This window comes from Triplophysa rosa, linkage group LG23, assembly GCF_024868665.1.
Source record: "Triplophysa rosa linkage group LG23, Trosa_1v2, whole genome shotgun sequence".
In the NCBI taxonomy this organism is placed as follows: domain Eukaryota; kingdom Metazoa; phylum Chordata; class Actinopteri; order Cypriniformes; family Nemacheilidae; genus Triplophysa; species Triplophysa rosa.
In genome coordinates, this window is record NC_079912.1 from 2,216,664 (window position 1) to 2,235,000 (window position 18,337).

At 40.5% G+C, this 18,337-nt stretch overlaps 1 protein-coding gene across 1 annotated transcript in view; it reads right to left on the minus strand.

Moving 5' to 3' along the window:
- LOC130546747 (cytochrome c oxidase subunit 6B1) overlaps nt 1-13,420 on the minus strand; it is a 31,461-nt gene extending 18,041 nt beyond the window's left edge. The window contains exon 1 of the mRNA XM_057322153.1: nt 13,315-13,420. Coding sequence (XP_057178136.1) covers nt 13,315-13,420 — 106 coding nt within the window. The remainder of the gene's footprint in view (nt 1-13,314) is intronic.
- Between the last annotated feature and the right edge of the window lie 4,917 nt (nt 13,421-18,337).

The window sequence follows — 18,337 nt, forward strand, 5'->3', positions numbered from 1 at the left end:
TGGTTTCCTAATAGGATTAATCATGGCCTCTTTCCATCCAGTTGGCAACTTTCCCTTTTGCCATACTTTATTATAAAAACCTAACAACTTTATAGAAGCCAAAATACCCAAGTGTTCTAACATTCTATAACAGATTTCATCCTTCCCAGGAGATGTTATTCAAGTTCTTGCTATTGCCCTCCTCATTTCTTCCATAGTGAATGGGGCATCCGTTGTGCTATTAGTTTCTCTCTACTCTCAAGACTCCCAGGATAAGCTGCTTTTATTAACTCCCTTCCCCTCTTTCCTTTCTCGGATACAGTAGGTGGCGGATATGCACCTCAAACGTAAGTTGCCAGCCACCCGTCATTGAAAAGGAACAGAAGAAAAATTATGCCACATGCTCACGTCAATATGGCGTACGACAGCCGATTGCATTCTTGGGCCCTTTCCCAAATGGCGCACTTCATGTTGACTTTAGGTCTTGTGGACTTAATTTGCGCGTGCTTGCCAAGTCTTCGACTCCGTAGAGCAGTGGTTCTCAACTCTGGCCCGCGAAATCCATTTTCCTGCCGAGTTTAGCCCCAACTCTGATAAAACACCTGAAGAAGCTAATCAATGACTTCAGGAACAGACGCACTCAACTTAATGTGGGGCTGCACAGATTGTTTGGCACATCGCATTAAAGTACCACGAGAGTGAATGCGTACAGAGCAATCTGCACTTGAATCGCTATCGCGGTACTTAAATGTCATATGCTGATAGATTTGCACAGAGCCGCATTAAGTTGAACGCATCTATTCCTAAAGACGCTGATTAGCTTGTTCAGGTGTTTTATATCAGAGTTGGGGCTAAACTCGGCAGGAAAATGGATCTCGCGGGGCAGAGTTCTGCAAAGCCCGCATTGATGCAGGCTGAATCCGAAATCGCATACTGTCATACTATATAGTAGGCAAAAAGCAGTAGGTGAACTAATAGTATGTCCGAAACCTCGGGCTGAGTCCGAAATCGCATACTCAATGGGTAGGTACTCAATTTCAGTAGGTACGTACTCAACGGGGCTAAATGGGTACATACTGTTTTCCCTGAATGGGTGTAGTATGAATGTGATCGGCCGTTGTCCGCCATATTGATGATCTTCTTTTCCTTTTTTGGTTGTCCGCCACCTACTGTACTGGAGTGTACATGGGCCAGAGATTAACCATGCGACGTAATAACAAGTGCAACAATTTAAGTTATGAGAGACAGATGCATTAACATCAGTAATGCTAACTATATTTAGTAGGTAAGTAGGCGTTTTCGGACGCAACAGTAGTATACACACGTCCAAATCTCGCGAGAAATAGTGCACCAGCCAGGAAATTCTCGCCTACTGTTTTATGAAGACTGAGGTTTCGGACATACTATCCCTGATAGCACACATACATCTGGTTTACTTCTATTTGACGTCTGCATTTACATCTGCAAGACATCTACAATACATAGTTTGCTCATCTGCAATACGTCTCAGAGATGTCTGATGTCAGACGTCATATAGACATCTAGAAGATGTCTGTAAGAAGTTTATGATTTAGAATGGATCAGTGTTAATTTCGTTAACGAAAACTATGACGAAAAGTATTCGTTAACGACATGTTTTCACTGACGAAAACGAGACGATAACTAAATAAAAATGAATGCATGATAACGAAAACTGTAATAAAAATATACTGACATTTTCGTCAACTAATAAAAACGAGACGAAAATATTCTTGTCCCACCTGGCGGACATCAGTTTGCGCGCATGTGCTGCTTATCTCATATAAACGGCAGAGAGAAGTCTCTGGGAGAAGGGGAAGCACACACATGTATTCTGTGTCTCCACGCGGTTTACAAAGCGTCTTATTTTCTTCACGATCGCCGGTAAAACGCCGCAAACTTGAAGCGCGACTGCAGGCGAGTCACCCCGAAACACATTACGAAGGCAGCTCAAAGGTTTTTATATGCCTATGTTAATTTAACACGAGCTGCTGCATAACGTGAAATGCAACATAGAGTCAGCCAAAAGAAACCAGCGCTGTCCTCTACTGATTATAGAAGTGATGAAGTGAGTCAAACTGTACATTCCAACCAAATATGTAACATGTTTGCATGACTAAAGAAATGTAATACAATTTATATAATATGTCTTTTTGAAAGCTATTCTCATTCATTGCTGTCTCAAGCAAAGACAGTGCGCTCTTTCTTCAAATAGGCATGCCATGAGCCAATAGCCTTTGAGTGTGAGCCCTGTCAGAGCGTTTCATTGGTTGAATGAACTGAATGAATACGCCCTACTTAACGAGTCAATTGAGTCAAATGGAATTGAACGAACTGGAACATGTCGTTCATGGTCTAATACTCTGCGTTCCAACAATGCATATCTAGTTACTGGAATTTTCTGAAAAATAAAGGTAATGACCTGGTTTAATTTCATTCTAAGGTGAAGTAAATTATGTCAAAACAGTTGAATCTTTGTATGGAACATTTAATTACACCAAGTAAATGATTTAAACCATTTAGATTTTAGTAGACTAAATATAATGTATATTTATTCGACTAAAATGTTTTTCATATTTCGTCGACTAAAACTAGACTAAAACTAAAATGATGGGGTTGACTAAAATGTGACTAAAACTAAATTGCATTTTCGTCAAAAGACTATGACTAAAACTAAATCAAAATTTGCTGTCAAAATTAACACTGGTGCGATGTACAATTCTGAACTGTATAGATTTGGCACGGTTACACACAGAAATGTTCATGGCCTGGTACCAGACTTCCTGCCAGTCCGCATCATCTATAACAACGCCTAGATCTTTTTCCCAAGCTTGCTTGGTGGTTTGTGAGGTAAGAGGAAAATTAGAGTTCAGAGCTCTGTAAAAACCAGTAATGCATTTCTTACCAATCTGTAGAGACAGGGCCTTCTCCACACATGAAGTGGTGTTATTAGACATTAAGGTGGTGTCTTTAACTATGAAATCTCTCATTTGTAAATATCTGTAGAAGTCACCTTGATTAAATAATCAGTTAATACCCAAGTATTATAAGTTAAGTTAATACCCAAGATGGCGGCGCGTGCACATCGCGAGGCTCAGGGTCTCTTCAGTTTTTGCATTTATGCAGTGTTTTTCTTGCTCATCTCGGGTCTGATCGTGCAGGACAGCTATGCCTTTACATCGTACACCCGGCATGAACTATTGGATATTGGTTTGCGCATTCCCGGAAGTTTTATCGGCAATCTTCAACTCGTCCCTGAGATCGCCAGAACACCCGATTCTACGCACCCTACACGGCCGGGCGGAAGTGCTCGCCGGCAGCGTCGAGATCATAAACAAAGGCGGGGGAAGCGCGGAGGGCTAAGAGCTAAGCTAAAGCTAACACCGCATCGGCTCTCTTTACCCAGCATTTTCCTCGCTAATGTACGGTCATTGGTGAACAAAATGGATGAGATTCGACTCCGCATCATCCATAGCAAAAGACTTTTGAACTGCAATGTCATGATTTTCACTGAAACGTGGCTAAACAGCGGCATACCGGACAATGCTATTGAGCTAGCGGGACGCCACACACTTTGGGCAGATAGGACGGCAGATGAATCCGGTAAGACCAGAGGCGGAGGACTGTGCATTTACGTTAACAAAGCTTGGTGCACGAACTCTATTATTGTTGGGAGACACTGCTCAGCTAACCTAGAGTTTCTCATGGTTAAATGTAGACCGTTTTATCTGCCACGGGAGTTCACTTCCACCATTATAACGGCAGCTTACATTCCTCCGGATGCTGATGCCAAGCTTGCTATGAACGAACTTCATGCGGCCATCAGTAAACAACAGACTGCTCACCCAGAGGCTGCATTTATTGTTGCGGGAGATTTTAATCACTCAAACTTAAAGACAGTGCTCCCCAAATTTAACCAGCATGTTTCCTGTCCCACCAGAGGAAACAAAACTTTGGACCATGTCTATACAAACATGGCTGAAGCTTACGCTGTGACCCCCCTCCCCCACCTGGGTCAATCTGATCACCTTTCTCTGTTCCTTACCCCCAAGTATTCACCCATCATTAATCGTGTGAAGCCATCAGTAAGGACCATCAAAGTGTGGCCTGCGGGGGCAGACTCCACACTCCAGGACAGGTTTCAATACACAGACTGGAGTATGTTTGCTTCTCAGGCTACCTGTGGCTTTCATATGGACATAGACAGCTACACCTCCTCTGTACTGGACTACATTAACATCACCATAGACAGTGTTACAACCCAGAAACAGATCACTACATACCCAAATCAGAAGCCATGGATGAACAAGGAAGTGCGCCTCCTGTTGAAGTCACGCAACACTGCCTTCAGCTCAGGTGATGCACAGGCCTACAGCACTTACAGGGCAAATCTGAAGAGGGGCATCAAAAAGGCCAAGCACTGCTACAAGCTAAAGCTAGAGGAGCACTTTTCCAACTCTGATCCTCGACGCATGTGGCAGGGCATCCAGGCCATCAGCGACTACAAACCCAGCCACTCCACCCCTGTAGCCACAGATGTTGTCTTCCTGAACGAGCTTAATGACTTTTATGCTCGCTTTGAGAGAGACAATAAGGAAACTGCCACCAAGCTCACACCCTTAGATGACCACTCGACCATCACACTCACCTCCTCAGATGTCTACACGGCACTGAGCCGGATCAACGAACGGGAGGCTGCTGGACCAGACGGCATCCCTGGTCGTGTACTTAGGGCATGTGCAGAGCAACTCGCTGGGGTCTTTACGGATATTTTCAACCTGTCCCTCGCCCAAGCAGTTGTGCCAGCATGCTTTAAATCCACCTCCATTGTGCCAGTGCCGAAACACTCTAGCCCTACGTGCCTGAATGACTACCGACCTGTAGCACTCACACCTATTGTTATGAAGTGCTTTGAGCGGCTGGTCCTGGCTCACCTAAAGGACTCCCTTCCATCCACACTGGACCCATACCAGTTTGCCTACCGCAGCAATAGGAGCACAGAGGATGCCGTCTCCATAGCACTGCACTCTGTACTCACACACTTGGACAATAAAAACACTTATGCACGAATGCTGTTTGTTGACTTCAGCTCTGCATTCAATACTGTCGTCCCTTCCAAGTTAATCACCAAACTTGGGAACCTGGGCATTAACACCTTCATTTGCAACTGGATTATGGACTTTCTGACAAACAGACCTCAGCTTGTTAGGTAAGGCCACATCTGCTCCACCACCATCACACTTAACACTGGCGTTCCACAGGGCTGTGTTCTGAGGCCCTTTCTCTACTCCCTCTTCACACTCGACTGCAGGCCTGTGAATGGATCTAATGCCATCATCAAGTTTGCAGACGATACTACAGTGATTGGTCTCATCAGCAACAACGATGAGACTGCCTACAGGGAGGAGGTCCAGCACCTGGCCACATGGTGCTCAGACAACAACCTGCTCCTTAACACTTCCAAGACAAAGGAGCTCATTGTGGACTTCAGAAAGGAGAGAGGAGGCACACATGACCCCATCCACATTAACGGGATGGCTGTTGAGCGTGTCCCCAGCTTTAAGTTCCTGGGGACCCATATTTCGGAGGACCTGTCCTGGACCACCAACACCTCCAGCCTGGTCAAGAAGACTCACCAGCGCCTCTTCTTCCTGAGGACCCTGAAGAAAAACCAACTGTCTTCAGCTATCCTGGTGAACTACCGCTGCGCAGTAGAGAGCATCCTAACCATCTGTGTCACAGCCTGGTATGGGAGCTGCTCTGTTGCAGAGCGCAAGGCACTGCAGCGGGTGGTGAAAACCGCCCAGCGCATCACAGGGACTCCACTTTCAGCCATTGAGGACATCCAGAGGAAACGCTGTCTGCGTCGAGCTCGCGGCATACTTAAGGACTCCTCTCACCCCGCCCACAGACTGTTTTCTCTCCTGCCTTCTGGCAGGCGCCTCAGATGCCTCCGGACAAGGACTAGCAGACTGAGAAACAGCTTTTTTCCCAGAGCTGTCTGCCTATTGAACTCTACCCCCCGCTGATTCCACAACCCCCTCATATACCTCTACTTAATGCTGCTATATTGTTTTGTTTATTGCACTACAGGCCTGTCAAGTGCACGACTGGACTGTCTACACATGTACTACATGTTTACTTGCCCTACCGGACTATTTATACATATACTGCATCATTTGCACTCCAGTACTATGTACTAATGTTATTTGCACTACTGGATTATTACACATATACCGCATCATTTGCACTCCAGTACTATGTACTGAATACTGCAATAACTCATCTACTGCACTGTTTACTTTAACTTAATAACTGCTGTCCATAATTTATGCACTTTATATTCATTGCACTACTGTTCTGCATAGTCTAATTTATATTGTACATATCCATCAGTAAATTTCTGTTTTCAGTAAATAGCCATCTGTATATAATGGTCATAGTACATTGCCACTTGTAAATTCATCATAATTTTGATTTATCCTGTATTTATGTATTTATGCACAACTGTATATCCTGCACTTGTTTATTGCACTTCTGGTTAGACCTAAACTACATTTCGTTGCCTTGTACTTGTACATGTGTAATGACAATAAAGTTGAATCTAATCTAATCTAATCTATATATGCATCCATGCATAAGTGTAGGGGGGTAGAAACGTGACGGGTAGGAAAAACTGATCCTATCCCAAAATTACCTACATCCAACTTTAAATATTATCCTGTCATGTGTAACATGTAGAGTGTGTGGCCTTGACATTTTACTGATGTCTACTGTAAATATGAATAAATGCTTCGATGAGACAAACAGTGTTGCTTGTGTGCATGCATCTCAAAGCTGAGAATTGTCCTGTCACATACTGTTCCAGCTGTGTTCCATGAGATAGAAAGTCCCTACTTGTCTTAAACTTGCACCGTGACTTTCAAAACCAATACAAGTAGGTTCTTAGAGTTTAAGGCTCATTTATTTAATCTTTCAAAGCAGGGAAACGTATCTATGATGACTAAGAGTGATGCTGTAAGATGAGGATCCCCTGTGCTCAAACGAAGAAAAGAAAATAGAGGGGGATCGGGACGTCAAACCACCAACCTGCTATCGCAAGCCCAAAGCACTAATACAATACAGCAGTTGGCCGATTTTACCCCCTCCCTGAAAAAAATATTCTGTCACTGATTATCGTATAATTATAATTATTATGAGTGCTTTTTAATTGAATATACTATGCACGCGACAGGTCAGCACGAACGTTTTCCACTAGCGCTTGAGGAGCGAGGATCTGTCCAAATGAGGTACCGGATCGGAGTGGGTCGGATCCATCGCTGCGAATTGCCCGAGTCTTGCAGATCAATAGTACGACTTAGACATGCAGTAGTGATCTGGCAAGAAAACGACAGCCCCAAACCCACACTAATAAATCCTGTCATGTTACATGTAGTGGGTCGATTTGCATCTTGTAATTGAATGTTAGACAGTGTTGCTTGTGTGCATGCATCATACTAATTGTACTGGACTATGTATGCATCCATGCATAAGTTTAAAGGGATAGAATCCTGGCAGGTTGAGTAAAACAGATCCAGCCCCAACACCTTTTAAAAATAATCCTGTCATGTGTAACATGTAGTGTGTGTGGGCTTGAATTTTAGCATGCCTGTGTAAAAATGAATGATTGCTTTATGAGACATACAGTCTTGCTTGTGAGCATGCATCAAACTTATTGTTTCTGGCTATATATGCATCCATGCTAAGTTTACGAGGGTAGAAACGTGACAGTAAGAAAAACAGATCCTGTCCCAAAATACCTCCAACCCCTTTAAATATTATCCTGTCATGTGTAACATGTAGTGTGTGTGGCCTTGACATTTTTGCATGTCTCTGTAAATAGGAATAAATGCTTGATGAGACAAACAGTGTTGCTTGTGAGCATGCATCAACTTATTGTTCTGGCTATATAGCATCCATGCATAAGTGTACGGGGGTAGAAACGTGAAGGGTAGTAAAAACAGATCCTGTCCCAAAATTACCTCCATCCCCTTTAAATATTATCCTGTCATGTGTAACATGTAGTGTGTGTTGCCTTGGAATTTTTGCATGTCTGCTGTAAAGTAGGAATAAATGCTTCATGAGACATAACAGTGTTGCTTGTGAGCAGGCATCAAACTTATTGTTTCACGGCTATACATGCATCCATGCATAAGTTTACGGGGTAGAAACGTGACAGGTAGGAAAAACAGATCCTGTCCAAAATTACCTCCAACCCCTTTAAATATTATCCTGTCATGTGTAACATGTAGTGTGTGTTGGCCTGAATTTTAGCATGTCTGTGTAAATATGAATAAATGCTTATGAGACATACAGTGTTGCTTGTGAGCATGCATCAAACTTATTGTTTCTGGCTATATATGCATCCATGCATAAGTGTACGGGGGTAGAAACGTGACGGGTAGGAAAAACTGATCCTATCCCAAAATTACCTACATCCAACTTTAAATATTATCCTGTCATGTGTAACATGTAACGTGTGTTGCCTTGACACTTTTGCATGTCTCTGTAAATAGGAATAAATGCTCGATGAGACAAAAAAGTGTTTCTTGTGAGCAGGGATCAAACTAATTGTTTTTCACTATATGTGCATCCATGACAACTAAGAATGTTGCTGCACCTGGAGGTTCCCTTATGTTCAACGAGAAACAAAGTCAAAGAGGACCGGGGCTTCACACCACCAACCTGCCAATGTCAAACCCAAAGCACTAACCACTACACCAGTTGGACTGCTGTAAGACTCCGCCTGAAAGTGAAGCTCATCCAGGGTAATATTTGCCAGCTATTGCAGGGGAACTGTCTCTCACAGTGAAATTCTCCTGTCACATACTGTTCCAGCTGTGTTCATGAGATAAAAGTCCCTACTTGTTCAAACTTGCACTGCTGACTTTCAAAACCAACACAAGTAGGTTCTTAGAGTTTAAGGTTCATATCATTTAATCTTTCAAAGCAGGAAAACGTATTGAGTCTAACAATTCGCAGATAGTCATTGTTCATAAAGAGGGAGAGCTCAACACACTGCATCAAGCCAGACTGCAAACAGCTTGAGATTGTGCTGTACATAGGGGTTCCCCTGTGTTCAAAAGAATAAGAAGGGGGACGGCTTCAACCCCAAACCTGCCTATCCCAAACCCAAAGCAAAGTGAAGCAGGCAAGGTAGAACGTGGCAGATCCTGCCCCCAAGTGTCCCAAACCCTTTCAAATAATATCCTGTCATGTGTATACATGTAGTTTGTGTGGCCTTGACATTTTTGCATGTCTTGTAAATAAGAATAAATGCTCGATGAGACAAACAGTGGTTGCTTGTGAGCATGCATCAAACTTATATTGTCTGGCTATGTATGCATCCATGCATAAGTTTAAAGGGAGTAGAATCCTGGAGGTTGAGTAATAAAGAACCAGCCCCAACACCTTTTAAAAATAATCCTGTCATGTGTAACATTTAGTGTGTGTGGGCTTGGAATTTTAGCATGTCTGTGTAAATATTAATGATTGCTCTATGAGACATACAGTGTTGCTTGTGAGCATGCATCGAACTTATTATTTCTGGCTATATATGCATCCATGCATAAGTGTACGGGGGTAGAAACGTGACGGGTAGAAAAAGACCCCCAAAATTACCTAACCCTTTAAATAATCCTGTCATGTGTAACATTTAGTGTGTGTGGCTTGGAATTTTAGCATTTCTGTGTAAATAAATGAATGCTTAGAGACACAGTGTTGCTTGTGAGCATGCATCGAACTTATTGTTTCTAGCTATATATGCATCCATGCATGAGTTTACGAGGGTAGAAACGTGACGGTAGGAAAAACAGATCCTGTCCCAAAATTACCTCCAACCCCATTTAAATATTATCCTGTCATGTGTAACATGTAGAGTGTGTGGCCTTGACATTTTTGCATGTCTCTGTAAATAGGAATAAATGCTTGATGAGACAAACAGTGTTGCTTGTGAGCATGTATCTCAAAGCTGAGAATTGTCCTGTCACATACTGTTCCAGCTGTGTTCCATGAGATAGAAAGTCCCTACTTGTCTCACACTTGCACCGCTGACTTTCAAAACCAATACAAGTAGGTTCTTAGAGTTTACGGCTCATTTCATTTAATCTTTCAAAGCAGGGAAACNAAGAAAAAAATCTGAACGTAACGGTCACGCACTGTTTTTTGCATCGCGAGGCACTTGTTGCCAAGACGTTACCAAAGGAGCTGTCGAATGTGTTGGATGGTGCAGTGCGTATTGTCAACTTTATAAAAACAAGGCCTTTGAAAAGCTGACTATTTGCTATCTTATGTGAGGAGATGGGGGCAGACCATAAGACTTTATTGCTTCATATGGAGGTCCGATGGCTGTCCCGTGGTAAACTTTTGTCGCGTGTGTACGAACTGAGGGAAGAACTGAAAACCTTCTTAACAGCGGAAAAATCGGAGTACGTATTGCTGTTGGCAGATGAGGAATGGTGTGCACGGTTGGCATACATGGCGGACATTTTTGCACACCTGAATGAACTGAACACGCGAATGCAAGGGAGAAATGAAAATGTACTAACTAGCACAGACAAACTGCATGGATTCAGATCAAAGCTTGCCCTCTGGCGACAACATGTGGAAAAAGGCTCTCTTGAGATGTTTCCCCTTGCCCAAACTGGACATTCAGACAACTTTGCGTCATTGTGTGAGGTAATTTGTAAGCATCTATCAACTCTCGAAGAAAAATTCTCTTTTTATTTCCCCTTAACATCACCTGAAGCCTTTGACTGGGTTCGAGACCCATTTAGCTCATCTGCAATGGATAACGCAAATGGACTGTCGCTGCAGCAACAAGAGCAGCTCACTGAAATGAGACAGGACCGTGGTTTGAAAATTACATTCAGTGACCTACCTTTGGACAGTTTCTGGTTGACTGCTGCCAAAGAGTACCCAGTCGTTGCAGACAGTGCAATCTCAGTGTTGTTATCTTTTTCCACAACCTACTTATGTGAGCTCAGCTTTTCCAGTTTGACTTATATAAAGAACAAAAATAGAGAAAGATTGAGAGCAGTTGACCAAGAGCTCCGTGTGTCGTTGTCATCAATTCCAGCGAGGATATCATCTTTGTGTTCATCAAAACAAGCTCAAGTTTCACATTGACATCATATGTGAGTACTATGTTTATTATAATATGCTGTCTTAACAAGCAATTTAAAGCAATGCAGTTTTGTGCCATTTTGTTATATTTTAGTGGTTAATGTGATGCTGGTGTGCAGTGAAATTTTTTGCAAATTAAAACTGTGCCGCGGCAGAAAAAAGGTTGGGAAACACTGCTTTAACGAACTCCTCCTAGAGTTTTAATCCGATCAACATCATCTTCATGTCATTCTAATCTTGAGGTCTTTGCGAAGCTAAATTGCGGAGATCTTGACTTTTCGTGGGGAAACGTGTCCCTGGCGGCCTGCCAAAGTTTGGCGTTTCGCCATGAACAGGAAGTTGTTGTAACTCAGGCATACAATGTCCAACAGGCCCCAGACTTCACCCAGACTTCACACATTTTATAAAAGTCCTGGCCTGAAGACATCTACATTGTAATTTTCAGATACAGTTATAGCGCCACCTGCAGGAAACAGGAAGTGACATGTTTTAAACTGTGATTAACTCCTCATAGAGATTCAAACAGGTCAGCATCATATTTGGCCAGTATGATCTTCAGACCTTTGTGACGATACAATGAAAGATCCTAACTTTTTGCTGAGGGGCGTGTCCGTGGCGGCCTGACAAAGTATGATGTTTCGCCATGAAACAGGAAGCTATAGTAACTCAGGTACACAATGTCTGAACGGCCTCACACTTCACATGTTTGATAAGAGTCATGGCCTGTACACATATCCATGTCAGTGTTTACTCATAGCAATAACGCCACCAGCTGGCAAAAGCGAATATGACACATTTAAATAAATAACAAATCCTACTATAATTCGCCTGCATTAATTTTATCGCCTATGATTACATATATCCATGTCAGTGTTCACTTATGGCAATAGCGCCACCAGCTGGCAAAAGGGAATGCGACACATTTAAATAAATAACAGGAAATCTGGTACATGTAAATAAATTAAAGTCTTTCTACAATATAACTTCCTAGACCTTTGTGACGATACATTGCAAGTTCCAGACTTTTGATGAGGGGCGTGTCCGTGGTGGCGTGACAAAGTTTGATGTTTCGCCATGAAACAGGAAGCTATAGTAACTCAGGCACACAATGTCTGACAGGCCTCACACTTCACATGTTTGATAAGAGTCCTGGCCTGAACACATATCCATGTCAGTGTTCACTCATAGCAATAGCGCCACCAGATGGCAAAAGGGAATATGACATTTAAATAAATAACAAATCCTACCATAATTCGCCTGCATTAATTTTATTGCCTACCATTCGCCTTTTTCCTTATGCAATCGGGTTGCGGTGGCACTTTCCGCGAGGGCCCGATCATCGCTGCTCGCAGCTTTAATTTGTTTTGTTCTTGTTCCGTGGTCTGCAGTTATAGTCAAGTCTAGTCAGTGTAAGTTTTGTCAAGTGTTGTTAAAGTCTAGTTGAATCAGTCTATTATGTCCTGTTTAGTCTGTGATTTACTCTTGTTTGTCATCGTTGTTTTACCCCCTCGTTTGTTTTTGCTTTGTATTTTTGTAAATAAATCATTGTTTTGTGTCAAGCTTCCTGTGCTTGGGTTCTCTGCTTGTCCCACCCTGACAGTTTACTGTTTGCTATATGTATCCAACCTTTCGACCAGATTTGTGATATGTTATGAACCATAACGTGTAGCATTAGCATTGTTGATCAGCATGTAAACATTTGTGACCCTGTATGTTGGTATGAATGGCATGGAAAGGCTAATTTAGTAAGTAAATTGGTTTTCTGTTTATGATGAGAGCATTTTAATTGTTTCATTTCATTTGTTGTTTGTATGTTGTCAGTAGTTTTTTTATTTGCAAATATTATCTATCTATCTATCTATCTATCTATCTATCTATCTATCTATCTATCTATCTATCTATCTATCTATCTCTAAGTGGGCTAAATTGATTAAATATTTATGTATTTATTTTCAAAAAACATATCGTCCGGACCTCCGTTTGGAAGAAAATATAAAGACCGGACCTCTTGGAACTTTAACTGAATATCACTGAGACTGATCAGATAAGTAAAGAGTTGACAAAAAATATTTACATTATTTTATGTAACCCAATACAGCCACATGAATACTTGCTGAATTAATTATCCTTTTAAAGAATGCATATGGGACTGACCCAGGTAATTCTGCCAGCAGTTTCTGGTCTGGTTCTGGTTGGGGAAGCGCGCGTCAAACGGCGCTGTGCGGTACTTCTCCAGTTTCTGCTGGATGTCTTCGGCCATTGTTTCCTTTAACACACATCCACATACCCATAAAAACTTATGTATACATTTATCACTTAACACTTAAACTACTGTCATATAGACACCAAACGATATGAAATAAATGCACACTGAACTAAAACACTACAGGTGAATGATTTACACCTTATAACGATAGACATTCTAAAAATCTGCTCAAATATGTCCATAATATTATTAATTTTAGCATAAATTCATCTGTATAGGCTATTTATATTTGTAGAATATATACGGCTATCTGAAGGATCTGGATGTAACGGTTAATTGTAAAATAATACAACGAAAAACGTTTGTAATATTGTATATAAGATCCAGTATCCTCAGCATTTTGTAATTGTGCTGGCTTTCGCTTTTCCAATTGATATCCGATGTAACAATAATTGTATTAAAAATTTCAATAAAGCCCTTTAACGATCGCGCGCATTAAAATAAATGTATTATAATGTGTGTTTTACCTCTCTGGGGTGACTGGCGGTTGAAAGTGACTTTGCTCAGTATCAGACAATCCACATCCACTTGGTTTTGTGTTGAGGGCTGGCGTGCAGTCCTTTACACACGGTATGGCGGACTCAGGTCACATTGAAATGACAGAGATGCGATGAGATAGGGATGCGCCCACGTGCATACATGCATGTGTACACAAAGAGTAAAATAATATAGGAGCAAATATAAATCTACAAAATCTGTTTAATAGGCCTATGTTTTGTGCATTAATGTAATGAATAAAACAGTGCAAATGATCACATCCGGAAAAGCCAGGTGTGTTTTTACAACAGCAGGTTAATATTTAACTAGCAGATTGAAAAACAACTGGGAAAATGCTCTTTTAAAATTCAACATATTCTCCTCACAGACTTTTTATTTCAGCATCTTATACTTTGAACGTATAGGGATATTATATGTTATATGAAGTATAGGCATGCATTTGTTTACATTTTTATTCACTCTAACATGATTTACGTGATTTGATCTGTCCCAGCAGGGTCCAGTGTACATTTTTCAAACAGACTCCGCAAAGTCCACATGGGTCAAAAGAGCATTCAGAGAATGCGCTCATTGTTTTTATTTTAGATGCGCATGCAAGTGAAGGAAAGTTTTAAAATAGAAAGTGACTGACATCTGCTCACGGGGGGGGGGGGGGATGGTGGAGTCTGGTGTCACATATTATTAATAAAACGGTACTGCATGTTTACATGCAGAATAGTTATTTTAGCTTCACTATATAATACTGCTCATACCCACCGGACAGCGGGCGCTCCGACACTCTTTCGCGGTTTTCTTTTAATTCGCTATTTTATTCTTTAATTCACTCGATCTTATATGTATTAACTGCATTTTAGAAAGATTCACTATTTGTTAATAAAACCCACATGAAACTTCACCGGTGTCATGCCACAGCGCGTAAACAAACAAAAATAAATAAATACTTTTTTTGCATTTTTTTATTGAAGTCAAAAAGTATCAATACAAGATAACCTGAAGAATAAACAAATATGCACGAATAATATAACATTAATAGCCAGGGGGTAAAGGTCAACAAAAATAAATAAAGTAATGATAGATGTGAATTCAAAATAAGACTACAGTGCCCTCCACTATTATTGGCACCCTTGGTAAATATGAGCAAAGGCTTTAAAAAAGAAATCTGCATTGTTTCTCTTTTTGATCTTTTATTAAAAAAATTCCAACATTTCATTGAAGGAAAACAATTTGAAGGGAGAATATCACATTGTAAAAAAATGTTTTCTTCCATACATGTTGGCCACAATTATTGGCACCCTTGTATTTAATACACTCCGCAACCTCAATTTATAAGAAAAACAGCTCTGGGTGTTTTCTTTTCAGTGTGATGAGGTTGGAGAATACATTGAGAGTCATCCGAGTCCATTCCTCCATAAAACATGTCTCCAGATCCTTCAAAGGTTGGTGCTCCCTCTTCTTCAGTTCATCCCACTCATTTTCTATAGGGTTCAGATCAGGGAACTGGGATGTATTTGTACAAATTTCATAAAACAAATTTTTTTATCTGAAAAATCCATGCATGCTCAAGCGCGCCACACAGTGTTCAATGAAGACGTGTACAGAGATGTTGCAGCAAGATGCGTGCGGATCCTCTCATATTGAAAGCGTTTATCTTAAAACTTTACAGTTAGTATAATTTTGATGTGCAAGTCTTTCTTTATGTACCATGTTATCTCACATTGTCAAAAGAGCTGCGACGCGGTACTGAGCCACTAAAGGGACATACAAGTGAAACATCCCTTACCTCTACAGAGTGGCCATGATGTGCGATGCATGGACCTTTAGATCAGAGGTTTGGGTTCTCAAACTGTGGATTGCGCCCCTCAAGTGGGGAATAAGGTGGGTCACGCAAGTCACTTGGCTGTTGTGGTGCATTACAGTTAAAACACTGAACATGGGCAGTATAAAACCTCTGCTTCATCCGTGCTGTAAATGCGCTGGTGTCACATCCGTGAAAGCACAATAAATGTCATTGTTACTTTTCTTAATAAACTTCCTGTCTAATGCACTGCCGTAGCCAAGTGACTTGTGTCATGACTTGCGAAGCTTACAAACAGCATTATTTTATATAACTCATTACTCCATGACTTATTTTGAAAACCAAAGCGCACCCACACATCAGCTCTGAGAGCTCCAAGCGTTCTTATATTTTTCGCCATGCTGCTTCCACTTACTTGTGGCCGTATGTATATGACATGATTTAAAAAAGTATCGATAGTAGAGGTATCACTATCGATACACTATTGAAAAAAGAAAATTGCGATAGTTACATGTATCGATATTTTTGCACAGCCCTAATACAGGTGGTGGAAAAATAGTAAAGGGAGTGAAAATATTTTAAATATTTTGCTCTCCCCATCAGTGCGTTCCTTTGCAAAACTTTTGCGTTTCCCCAAGAATATTTTTCTTTCCCTCAGAAAACTTTCGCATTCCCCAGATATTATTTTGCGCTCCCTTCTGCAAACATGAGCTCCGATTTTGACGAGAAGGCTTCTGCTTTTGCCCAAAGTAATGACATTCGTTTTTCTTATTCTGCATTGGTTCATATGGATTATTTTCATATACTTGATCTACATCATCAGGAGATGAATCACGTTTAAAACACGCATCTGCATGAGGTAACGCGTCCTCTCCCTCACTGGCTCCAATGATTTTTTTAAATATTAAAAAAAGGGAACAGCACCGCATTTCAATAATATAAAGAACAAGAATGAAAGGACAAGAAAAAAATAAGGAAAATAAGAGGACAGGAAAATCTCAATTAGTAAGAAAATGTTATCATACATTTTGAAAAACTTGTTATTCTTATTGCTATAAATAAGTTTAAGAGATTTTACAATGAGTGAAATCTCAGCAAGAAACACATCAAACCTAGGCAAAATCTTATTAAAAAAATCTAGGCTATAATGCAAAATAAAAAACTTAACAGCAAGATCGATAGCATGGTCACTGCAAAAAACAAAGAAATATGTATTTTAATCTCTACCTCATGTTGATCTCTTTTAATGGATTATCAACATGTTAAGGACATTTATGCGTGTAATGTGGTCAAATTACTACAAGGATCCAAACTATCATGTGATTGATGCTTGTACTGCTCCGTCAGTTTTTTTTCTTTTGAAGACTGGTTAGGGGACCCCCCAAGAGCCTTGACACAATTCGAACACTGGAAACATCCAAAAATCACTTGCACAGTGTGATATATTTCATGCAGTTGTGTACTTACATTATCCCAAATGTTCCCAAGAATGTGCAAATCCAGAGAAATTCCTAAAATAATGTCCCGTCCCTTGTCTCCCTTGTATTTGTCGCATATCAGTGACTTAATATCCGGTGCTCCGCACTACCCTCAGTTTCCGGTTGTAGAAACTACGGCAACACGCAAATGCAGAAGTGGTTATACAGCATCTGGGACGCAGCATCTGTTGTTCTGTTATTATGGATCACGATTACTCTTTGGTGAGTAAAAAAAAGGAAACCCCAAAAAGAGTAAACGTAGGCCAAATGAGGCAAGCATGGACAAATGAAGAAATAAAACAAGGATTAATATCGGTGTAAGACATTATGTCTGTTGTAATTCTGTGTTTTACCACTGGGTGGAGTGTATGCCCAATGAGTAGGTAGGCAAAGAGTAAGAGAACCAGGTGTGTGTAATCAGGGGGAAGCACAACATTTTTTTTGACCGTGTCTGGTGGTAAATGTTTGGAGGCATCCAGTTATACTTTATGGTAGGGATGTGCCGAATGAAGCTTCTGAATCAATTAGGCTTTTTCAAAAAAATGTATCGGCGCTTCGAAGCTTTTGACACAGTGCTCTACTTCGCCATCTAGTGGTCAATAAAAATTCCTACACCAACTGTGTCACTCTTATATTAACAAATGTTAATATAAGTTTTATTTGTATATTTAATATATAATTGAATAATATATAGAATTAGAACTCAAAGTAACAAAGAAAAATAAGCACATCCAGTTCTTAAGTAACATGAATAATAATTTAATATATATGAAGACTTCCAAAATTACATTTTTTAAATTTCTGTTTTTCAAAATTTTAACAAATTATGTTTTTTATGGTGCATTCCACTTAATATCAATTAAACTGTAGTTGGTTTAAGCCATAATAACTCGAAAAATGCGGCAATCTAACACAAAAAAACATGATAAAAAAAAGTTTGGAACCAAACTCTTCATATATACTGTATATATATATATATATATATATATATACGTATAAAATAATATAGTGTGAATGTGGACACAATTTTAAGTGTTTGGTTGGTGTTGGCCTTAAATCCAACATATCCTGTAAACCTTAAATACAATAGATTAACCCACCAAACTAATGGATACTAAAGTACTCTGTGTTCTTAAATAG